Here is a 12082-nt window from a genome sequence, read left to right on the forward strand (position 1 = left end):
TCCATCTTAATAACCTAGCTTTCTCAGGTTTAGATTCAATCTTATTTCTTAAGAAAGCTTTTACCTGAGTGTTATCAACTTTCAAAGTGAATTTTTTTAGCAAGTAAAAATAATGGCCATTTTTTGAAAGCGCTTATAACTGCATAAAATTCCTTCTCGTTGATATGTCATGTGATAGCCTCAGATTCTGAAAAAAAGACCGCGACAATATATGCATGGTATTTCTCCATCTGGAGTGATTTTAGTAAGCACTGCTGCCAACCATTCGTCACAAGCATCCGCAAATAGCACCAGATCATCTTCATCCACGGGTATAGCCATTTTTGGGAGATTCTTACATATCTCCTTTAATTGGTTCACCCCTTTAGTATGGTCATCGGTCCATATAAACCTTGCATCCTTTTTTAACAAAGGACTGAACACCTTTCTGTACATTGCCAGATTGTTTATGAACATCCCTGCAAAATTAACTACTCCTAGAAAACTTTGGAGTTGTTTTACATATTTGAGTATATCTGGAAAATTCTTTACCTTTTCCACAATATGGGGTTGTAGAATTATTCCAGTTTCATCAATCTCAATTCCAAGGAATTCAATTTTCCTTGTTGCTATGATTGCTTTCTTTTCAGATAAAACCAGTCCTTTTTGTTTACAAATTTTAGAGAAAATCTCTAAATGTTTAACATGTTCATCTATATTTTTTGATGCTATAAGAATATCATCAATATAAACAAACATGAAGTTGAAATAATCTTTAAAAATATTATCCATCTTTCTTTGAAATATTTGGGGTGCATTAGCCAATTCCATAGGCATGACTTCCCAGATATAATGTCCTTGTGGTGTAGAGAAGGCTGTGAATTTTTTACTGCCTTCTTCCATTCGAATCTGGTAAAATCCAGAATTACAATCAAATTTTAAGAACACTCTAGCATTTCGTACACAGTTAATTAGATGTTCTCTACTGAGTATGAAGTACCCATCAAACTCAAGAATTTTATTAATATCTTGGTAGTTAATAACTAACCTGGGTTTCCCTCTTTTTATTTCACCATGATTCCTGACCAGAAAACCTGGGCTGCTATATGGTGAAACTCCATCTTTGATTAGACCAAGGTCCAAATGTTCCTTGATAATCATTTTCATATCCCTTTGATATGTTATGTTCATTGGGATAGGCTTATATCTGACGAATTCATACTATTTGCCTTCCTTTAGAGTAAGACTGGCTTTGAGTTGATTTTTATCCCACCATGCCAAAGGATGCTCGTTGTAACTTTCTTTGAGCCTCTTTTTGACATCTTCAAGGGATACCTTATCTTCTAACTCTATATCTCTGTGATTAAGAGTTACCTTGAGAAGCTCAATATCCTCTGTTTGGAGTTCTTGTTATGTTGTTATTTTCAACATGGTTTCTCCAAACCGTCTTGGATCTTTCATTTTTGGGTGGAAATGTTGTCCTTTATCACCACGCTGGCTGCAAAATATTATCGACAATTGTCGATAGAAAGCAACCTTGAGTCTTTGAACGATAATTTTATGATCACAAATTGTAGTGAACATAAGTCTTCTTGACACATTGTCTTGTGTGTACTTCTTAAACATTTGTAAGAAGTTACTTCCTAACAGGATATCAGCTCCTGTATCATGGAAATAGATTGGTGGTGTCTTTACCTTGTACCAAGGTGTTTGACCTGCTCCTCCCATAAGGATCTCTGCTTGTTTTATTTCTTTGCAAAGAATTAAAATTCTTCGAGAGAAATCTCGTCCAGCAATTTTTGGAAATTCTTCTTCCCATTTTTCAGGAAAAACTCCTCTTTTTTATGTACAAATTCATGCTCCTGAGTCAATATAAGCTGCAAAGTACTCAGCCTTATATTGTTCATACAACATCCCTATCGAAATGTATATGGAGAAAGGACTTGTTGTCATTTTTTAAAAGGATTACTAAATGGCCCCGCCATTTTTAACAGACTGTGTTGTAACTCAGTAATCCGATTAAGACTATTCACCTTTAGTTTTCCTAAGGCCTCAAAAGGTAGAGTATGGTTACTCCTTTTCACTTCTTCAATGCGTTCTAGTAAATCATGTTCATGACTTACTAATTTCAACAGTTGCTTCTTTCTCTGTTTGTAAACAGAGTTTTCGAATCTGATTAAGGGATTGTCCCTTATCCAATTTTCTTGGTTTTCCATCTCGTAGAATTATTATTGAATTCTTCAAGTATTTTCTTTTGCCATAAACTCTATTCATTTTTCAAGGCGTTTCCATGGTTTATGGTCCTCCAGAAATTCTAGGCCAAGAAAGAGCTGATCCATTTCTTTTCCTGGAATTTCACATATTTGAACTTCCAATTCTCCAATATTTATTAATCCTTGGTAAGTTCCTATTACCTGCTGCTCTAAATAGTAAATCGAGTTACAAGGAAATTGGTTCCTGTGACTTGTAATTTTGAATACTATTTTGACTTATTTCCATCCTTCTGGAGATCTAAGTTTTCCTATTATTAAAAAATCCTTTTCTTCTGGTGGAATTTCCTGAATATGAGATTTTTCCCACCTTCGACTTGTCATTCGGTCACCTTGGAAAGATAACCTTCGGGGTTCTATTTTAAGGTCTCTGTATAGAATCGGTTTATCTTGTATTAGAATGTATGTTTCTTGAATTAAAGGAAACTCGATTCTTTCCGGGTATATTGCTTGAGCAACTTTCCCAAAGATTTCTGGAATTTCAATAAACTCATTTCTAATGAATAATTCAGAGTGATGAGTATTAGAAAGAGCATATGAAATTTGATAATAATAGAATATGGTCTATTACCTTCCTTCATTAATCTTTTTCCTTGAAGTTTTCGTGCAACGTCAAGGCTCGACTAAAATCTATGTCAGCTAAATTGTAGGCTATTCTTGGATAAATAACTCCTACAATTTTTCCCGCACATAGATTTCCTGATATCGTACCCAGAACAGCATCTTGTATATTCCTCATTCTTTTATCACATACTACGATATCTATGGGTGAATCTATTCCTTCTTTAAAAGTTGCCTTGATCATTATTTGGATTGCTCCAATATGAATCCAAGACATCGTTCTTGCTACCTCACTTTTCAGCTTCTGCGATTCCTCTCTTACTTCTTCAAAAGGAATTAACTGCATCTCTATTTGATTACTTGTTAACTCCATAGGGATTGTCATTTCCCTTCTGGATACTTTTTAAATCAAATGATGTCTTCTTTGTATAAGCCCTAGGTTGCCTATGACTCTTTCTACTTGTCCTGCCTAAAATCCTTGGTACTTTTGTAACGTCGGATTTTCTCTCATAATCCTTTGGACCATATTATGAGATATCGTGGTTTGGCTAAAGAATCCAGCCAAACTTTCATGTGTTTCATGCCGAAACACTTCCTCTTTATTCTGACTCTGATTTTGATTCATCCTCGGAATCTTCTTGACTAAACAATATCTCTTCTTTGTATATGCTTTCATCTGAGGGGATATCCTCAAATTGATATACTTGGACTATATCTTGAAAGAAGACCGCATCATCCATATCTGGTGTTGCTTCAAAGAGTTTAACTTTTTTTTTCTCGTTTTCTGGATAATTTGTAGATATATGTCCTCTTGCTCCACATGTCCAGCAGTTGCAATCCTTGAAACTTTCACTTGCTCTTGTATGAGTTCTTCTGAAAGTTCTTCTTGATGGTGTTCTTCCCTTGCTTTGTGATGAGCTTGTTGTTGGGGATGTTCTTGTAGGTCCACTTATTCTACCTGATCTATAAGATCTGGCCTTTTTTTTGGACCAAAATGTTCTTGGTTTTCAAAAACTTCTCATTCTTTTATTATAGGAATTATTTCTGAATTTCTTCCTTTTAAATCCATTTGATCTATTTCCAATGATCGTTGGAAGATCATTTTCTCTACAACATAAAGGTGTACGCTTATCTATACCCCTTATTTTCTTGTAGTTCTTCTATAATGTTGTCATATGGCACCATTCTGCCAATTTTCCTTTCAGAAAAGAGGTGCGTCTTGCCAAAGTATCAAGATTTCCTGGAACGTATTCTTTAATCAGCATTTCTCTCCAGGGACTTGGCATTTTTGCGAAAAATAGCTGAATAGCTATATTTTCCTCGACTCCCGAATTCCATCTGTATTTAGTGAATAACATAATGTATTCATCAACTAAACAGATATCATGTAATTCGAGGCTATACAGAGCTTGAGTATATCTTCTCTTTTTCTCTGTATCTTGATTATTGAAATAGTTTACCCCTATGAATTGTGCTTTAAATAGGGTGGACATTCTTCCTCCAATATCGCTGAGGGATTCTCCTTCTAAGATTTATTCCTTAGTTTCTGTCATAGTCATCTCCCATGCTATCTTAACAGATCCCATTAGACTCATTTCTAGAAGTTTAATGAATCCTTCTTTATTGAGATCTAATGTCCCTGCTGCAATTCTCATAGCTGACGTCCAATCATCTATAAGATCTTCTCTGTTTTTAAAGTCCAAAACATCAAGGTTTAACATAACCCCGTAAGGATGTATAAGATCTAAAACAGTTTTTTCGTAAGGAGTTTGATGAAGTGGGATTTTACTCCTTGTTCTGGTTCCTGCTGGATGTGAATTTTCTCCAACCTGGAACTCACTATGTGGTTCTTCTGTTTTAACCACATATCTCGGGGGATTCCCTATGGGTTGTTCACCTTCAGGGGAATTCATTTTTAGATCTACTACTTTGAGATTTGCAAAAGAATCCGCAAGATCTTGTAGATCCTCGAGATTTAATCTTTCTAAAGTAGTCATCAGATAGTATTTTTCTCTGATACTGCTTTTATAAGATTAATCATCCTTTCATCATCAGTTAAAGGTTTTTGAACCATTTTGGTTTTACCTTTCTGATGTAACAGAGGTTCGGTACCAAACGAGAGTGGTAACCTTCCTCCTGTATTTCCCTTTCTAGAACTAGAAGTGTGTTCTAGATTTATGATTTTGGTTTGAAGATTATTTAGAGTTACAAGAATTTATTCTTGTTTCTTAAGGATTTCTCCAATCTGCCGAGGTATTTCATACAGCTGATTGCTGTAATATTGTACTGTTTTTTGAATTTCTCTAAGATCTCCGGAGAGTTTAGAGGAATCTGGTGTGATCTCTAAAAATTGAGAATTAGAAATCATATTTCTTAATCTCTTCAGAGAGTATAAAAGACCTAAGTCTCTTTTGTAAAGAATCTATTTTAAATAGATTCACTTGTTTATGGGATTTCATATAAATGAAACCCTTCTGGTTCAAACTCTCGTTTGAATCCATGGTTTATTGAAAATCTCTTTCTCAACAAAGAAAAATATGATTTAATTAATAATATAAAGTCTGAATAAAATTACCTAGACTTTGATATTTTTTGAGCCCAAAGGAAATATTAATTATAATTGTTAGAATAAGGGTATTATAGGCAATTTTTAGTTTGAAGGACATATTAAGGAAACTATTTGTTAAATAAGGGACATACTTAGGAACGAATAAAGTGTTAGTATATTTTTGGGAAATTTAGAAGACTTTGAGGACGTAATTGGGTTTTATCTCATAATACTTTTACATAAAAGGTAATATTTTTCACTCATATCGTCATATATTAATAATATTTCATTATGAAGTAACTAATAAAAATTGATATTTGTTGCGGTATTTTCGCTTACAAGCGTACGATGTCAAGTTATAAGAAAGGAATTAAGTCCAATTCGATCACACAGAGAATGATAAAATGATATTAAATTAAATATTTGCAACTAATAAAATCTTAATCATATGTAGAGCTACGATGATGGTTTGAGTTTAAGTAACTAAAAATTGCAATGAATAAAATTAATTAACGATGATTTAAAATTTAAATACTAAAAATGATGTGTTGAAATGTACGGATCAAAAATATTTTGATATGTAAGTATAAAGATAAAAAAAATATTTTGTGTTCATATTTGTATCTTATGTGCTACATAACTTTATTAGCCATTTAAAAAAATAAAAACCATTAATTTGAAAACAAAAAAAAAATCACATTAGGATTAGCTTACAAAAGAGCACTGGTGATTTAATAAATAAATAAGAGACTCCTTTTAAAAACTATTTATGGGGAAGATTTTTTATTCTAAAATTGTCCTCACCAGCGTTCATTTTCCACGTCTTTTACCAGCTCGAATTTTCTCATATGCAATCATCAATGTTGAGTTTCATAAATCGATAAATCATTACGGGGTCTGTTTATGCTAGCACAAGAACGTTGTCAATGTGTTGCATCCAACTGCCCTTGTTTATTGATTCTCTAATTTTAATGTTTCAAGTTTATCTCCATGAGACTTTGGTTCTATTAATCTTGGAGTAACACTCATGTGAAAAGGTATCATTCGTGATACGGATCAATCATATTCATATTTATAATAATAAGTAATACTTTTGACATAAAATGTAATATTTTTTAATGGATAATCCATATAAGAGACCTGTCACACGAATACGACCCTTGCAACGATTACAAGTGTTTGTCTTAATCTTGGCATCGGAATAGTCATATACAAATAGCAATATGTCAAGTTTAAATTAGAATAAAATAGTTTTTCAAATATTGTTTCAAAATACAAGGATTTGATAGGGAATTTTTTTTTTTTTTAATTATTTAGGTGGGCATTTGGGCCTTGTCATTGCGATTGGGCCACTCTATGTTTTTTTCCTTAAAAAATTACCGGTATTCTCGGACATCTTGGATTCATGTTCAAATTCCGGAAATTTTAGCAAGTTTGTTAAATGAATAATAAATAAGTATATACGTTTACACTTATGTAAACACAATATCACGAATCTATGGCACAAATTCGATCGGAATAACACGCGAACAGCTCGAATTCATTAATTTTGAATTCAAATCAAATAACATTCTAATCGATGTGGAAAACTCGTGATCACAAGCCGGCTCGACCTCTGATTATGGGATTCAGATACTCTGCTGTCTATTCTAATGTACAGTATCATGTGTTATTTTTGTTTTTTTTTCCCAAATTATGATGGTTGATGTCTTGATGAGATATTTGTATATTGTAAAAAGAAAGGGGAAAAAAAATCTCAGCTGGAATATTTGTGTGCTGTAAAATAGAAAATAAGAAAGGGAAAAAAAAATCCAATCCCCTCCAACAAGACATACCCACCATTTTTGTAATACAAGGACCTTTCACTTTCCACACAGCTAGTAAGGCCAAACCTCAGCTGAATCTCGGGGCCCCCTTCCCCTTCTTCTCCTCTCTCTTCTCCCATTCTTCTTCTTCTTCTTCTTCCTTTGTCATGTCTTGTTATTTTCAATTCCAACCCTCTATTTCTCTCTCTTTCTTCTTTTAATTACCGCCATTAAAGCTCGCTCTCCCTCAGTCAAATTCTGTAATAAACTATTATTATTTCCACTTTCATTCCTCTGTTGCTCCTGCATCCGAGTGGGAGTACCGTTGTTGTTTTTATTATTATATTATTATTATATTATTGTGAAGAAGTTGTTGATTTATCTGAATTTTGTGGAGATTTTTTTTTGTTTAAAAAAAAATGCTGCCATGGCTGTGACTTCACTCGTCCCATTAATTATCATTATTATCCATCTCTTTCTTCTTTGTCCCGCTTATTGCCTCAGTTATAAGCCACATTGGAACACTTTCGAGGTTGAGTTTTTAAATTATGATTATTGGGTTTCTTTTTCTTTTTTTTGGGTTGTTGATTTGGTGTTTGATTAATTTCCTTGCAGAATATTGTGGTGGAAGAGGAGAAGACGAGGTTGGGTTCCACGCCGCCGAGCTGTCACAACAAGTGCAACCAATGCCACCCGTGCATGGCGGTGCAGATGCCGACGGTGCCGAATCACAACGGAATCCAGCCGGCCGCCGCCGCCGCGCAATCAAGGCCTCTGTATTACTTCGAGTCGTCGCCGGGGGCTTCGTCGTCCGCCGGGAACAGGTACTCCAATTACAAGCCACTCGGGTGGAAGTGCAGATGCGACGGCCATTTTTACAACCCTTGATTAATCTTCGAGCTGGAAGATTTCGTGTTATTTTTGTCTGTGTTGAATTAATCATGAAAATTGGAAGAGTTTGGGATCTTTTTGTGAATTTTTCGTTGTACCAGTAATTATTGCTCGATCACTGTACATACTCTATGCTCAACTTGGAAATTTTGTCTTTTTTTTTTCTCTCTTTGTTTTTTTGAAAGAATTTTGTTTACTTTTTTGAATGATCAAAAATTAAGATTGTTTTTGTTCACGTAATTATTTGTTGCTTATATATATATATATATATATATAATTTTCATCACATGGGCAACTATCATGGGCAATTACGTGAACAACAGTTGACGTGGCAATCACTCATTGGATATACAAGGTGTCACGTCAGCTGTTGATCACGTAGTTGCCCATGATGGTTGTGCATATGATCGAAACTCTATATATATAATGGCAAAACCATAAACGATTATACGGGTCCATTTGGTTACAGAATTATTTTACTTTAAAAAGTGATTTTTTGAAATTAGTTTTTAAAAATATTTTTGTATTTTTACATTAAAAAGTGATTTTTAAGTTAATTTTTAAATTGAATTAGAGTTATTTGCACCAGACATCCTTGTGAAATATTGAAAATGCACATTTCTCCCCTGTTAAATTTTAATAGGCTTCTTCAACCCTGATCTTTTAAAAAATTAGCACACTCGCCCCTTCAGATGAGTGATTGTTGCGCACGCGCCCCTCATGCGACTGAACAAAGATTTTGATATTTTCTTTTGCACCAAATACCCCTATGAAATATTAAAAATGCATATTTGACCCCTGTGAAAATAATTTTTAAATCTATTCAACCCATAATACACAATTTTTATTAAAATCTAATCATAAAATATTTAGCAAACACTTTTCGTTTTATTAATTTTATTTTTAATTTTTAATTTATTATGATTATATAATTATTTTCTAAAAAATATTATTATTTTATCTTGTTATTATTATTTTATTAAACTTTCTTCTTGTTTCCAACTTTTCAATTAAAAATGCATTCATAAACGAGATTTAAATACTTAAAAGTACCAAAATATTAAATAAAAATAAAATTTCATGCATATTAATTTTCAATTTAGGATTATATATTTTTGAACCAAAATCTAAATTTTTTAAAATGCATTGCAGAATTTGCATTAAATAATAATACATAATATTTATTAAGATATAATTATAAAATATTTTTAAAATATTTTTAATTTTATTTATTTTTATTTTTTATTTTAAATTTATAATTTTAAATTTATTTATTTCTAAAAAAAATTATTGTTTTATCTCGTTATCATTATTTTATCAAATTACTTCGTGTTTTCAACTTCTCCATTAAACATAATTCATAAATAAGGATTTAAACATCTAAAAATACCAAAATATTGAACTAAATGATAAGTTCATGAATGTTACTTTTCAATTTAGAATTATATAAGCATGTTATTTTTTTTATTATTTATTACAAATTGTGCAATGCATATTCTCGAAAAATTTAAATTTTGATTGAATAATATACAGTCCTAAATCGAAAAAGTAATATGTTTGAACTTATCGGTTTAGTTCAATATTTTGGTACTTGAAATTATTTAAATACTTGTTTATGAATGCATATTTAATGGAAAAGTTGGAAACGAGAAGAAAGTTTAATAAAATAATGATAACAAGATAAAATAATAATATTTTAATAAAACGAAAAGTGTTTGCTAAATATTTTATAATTAGATTTTAATAAAAAAAATTATGTATTATGAGTTGAATAGATTTAAAAATTATTTTCACAGAGGTCAAATATACATTTTAATATTTCACAGGGGTATTTGGTGCAAAAAAATATCAAAATTTTTGTCCAGTCGCATGAGGGGCACGTGTGTAACAATCACTCATCTGAAGGGGCGAGTGTGCTAATTTTTTAAAAGGTTAGGGTTGAAGATGCCTATTAAAATTTCACAGAGGAGAAGTGTACATTTTCAATATTTCACAGGAGTGTTTACTGAAAATAACACAATTGAATTATATAAAAAAAACATTTGAAAAGTCGTAAATACGAGCTCTTAAAATAAATATTTATTGAGCTTTTTATGAGGTCTTAGTTCAATTGCTAAATTTGAGATCCTTTGATATCGATTTTCGATGATTGTGGATAATTTTCTCTAATTTATTTGTGGATAATTTTTTTTCATTTATTTAAGTAGATTTAGAATGTTTTTTTGTAATTTTTTGTTCGAGATAAGCACATTTTGATTTCATGTTTAAAGTCCCCAGGTAGTTATTTTATATATTTGTTATTTGAATCAAGATTATATTTATTTTTTAAAAAACACTTCGAATCTATCTAAACAGATTTGAAACAATGAAAATATTTTTTTTTCAAAAAATATTTTTTTTTAGTTTCTTAATCCATACGCCCTCGTGTATTTTATTGCATATAATATCTTTTTATGTAAGTAATTTTTTTTAAAAAAATAAAGAGATTTTATTAAAATTTAAAACTGGGATGGCTGGTTTGTTTATAATTTTTTTATAATCAAATGGATTAGTTGTTTAAATAATATGAATTTATTTACGTATAATTTTAAAGTGTTTTACTTTAATTTTGTATATAAAGGAAGAATAATACGATGATCATGATTAGAAGTTGTTTTTTTATCTGGATTTATCATTATAGTGTTATTTTAGTATCACAAAATTTATAGAATTACATATATTTTATGAAATTATAAAGATGGATAATTTTATCCATTAAAAAACCTAATTTGTCATATATTTTAAATTATGATATCTTGCTGCCTAAAATATTTTTTGAGTTTTAAGTTTGTTAAAAGGGATTGTCACTTATTTATTAATATATTTTAAAGGGGAATATAAATCTTTTCTTGATAATAACGTACTATCAGTATCAGATCACTGTAGCATCCCTGGGATTTTAATAGGGACAGTCCATATTTAATGTGAGGATTTACTAATTCGGTACTTTAATTTTCACTTTATTTTGTGGACCTCGAAATGCACGCAGATTGTGCAGAAGCTATTTATTTACTGATTTTCTCAGACTGATTTTGGCCGTTACTCTAATTTAATTGCAATAAATAATTTACCAAGAATAATAATTTACTATTTTTGCTAATTTTTAAAATAATCGTCGTTATTATATTGTTATGTTACAGTTATTAATATTATCATATAATTAGTGTTGCATTTTTTTTCCTGCCTTTGATGTCTTTTCCATGTTATCTACTCGGAATCTTGAGGAGCTACTGTCTCGTGTCGTATCTGGTTGTCACAATCCTTGCTTACCGGATCATTCACATAAGGGAAATTACCATAAGAAATGTTAATATAAATCATACGAATGTGTATTTTTTCTATGTTATATCTGGTGAATTACTCAAGTGGATTTCAGTATCAATTTATGTGCTTCAAATAATAATTGTGATTAATTTCAAATGTTTCAAAATGAATGTCATTTGAAATTCGTCCACCAATTCTTTACTCAAATCAAATACATCAATACAAGCAAAAGGTGATGGTCAAAGATTTAGTGGGTGTTTTTTTGTTATTTGGTATTGATAAACTTTTGTAAAAAAATTATTTGTCATTCCACAACGTGTTTCGTTATTTGGCTTCGGTAAAAAAAGTATTTGATACTCTCCGGTGTATTTTTACCGAAGAGGATCAAATTTTTTAAAGGAAATTTGACTAGGCCTACATAACAAAATCTTAAAGGATTTATTGGACATAGACTAATCCAGGCCAATGATTGGGAGAGCTTCTTGCCTTCTTTAGTTCTTGTACAGCATCTTGTTGCTTAATTTGCCGAGACATAGATAATTGGATTCCAATAGGTTGAGATTCTGAGGTATTAATAAAATAAAGAGTAAAAAATAATTTGGTACATAAACTATTTATTAAGTGTCAAATTAGTATACTAATTTTTGTTAGTAGCTTAATTGGTACATATTCATCTAATTTTGACCAAATTATGACGAAGAAAAGAGTATCATAGTCTTTTGATA

The 12082-nt window shown here is 31.0% G+C and overlaps 1 protein-coding gene across 1 annotated transcript; it reads left to right on the forward strand.

Moving 5' to 3' along the window:
- Positions 1-7590: 7590 nt before the first annotated feature.
- On the forward strand, positions 7591-8051 carry LOC140860872 (EPIDERMAL PATTERNING FACTOR-like protein 1). The gene is made up of 2 exons (XM_073263877.1): positions 7591-7695; positions 7779-8051. The coding sequence occupies exons 1-2, from the start codon at positions 7591-7593 to the stop codon at positions 8049-8051; spliced, it is 378 nt and encodes a 125-aa protein (XP_073119978.1).
- Positions 8052-12082: the final 4031 nt, after the last annotated feature.

Source organism: Henckelia pumila, chromosome 4 (assembly GCF_033568475.1).
Source record: "Henckelia pumila isolate YLH828 chromosome 4, ASM3356847v2, whole genome shotgun sequence".
In the NCBI taxonomy this organism is placed as follows: Eukaryota; Viridiplantae; Streptophyta; class Magnoliopsida; order Lamiales; family Gesneriaceae; genus Henckelia; species Henckelia pumila.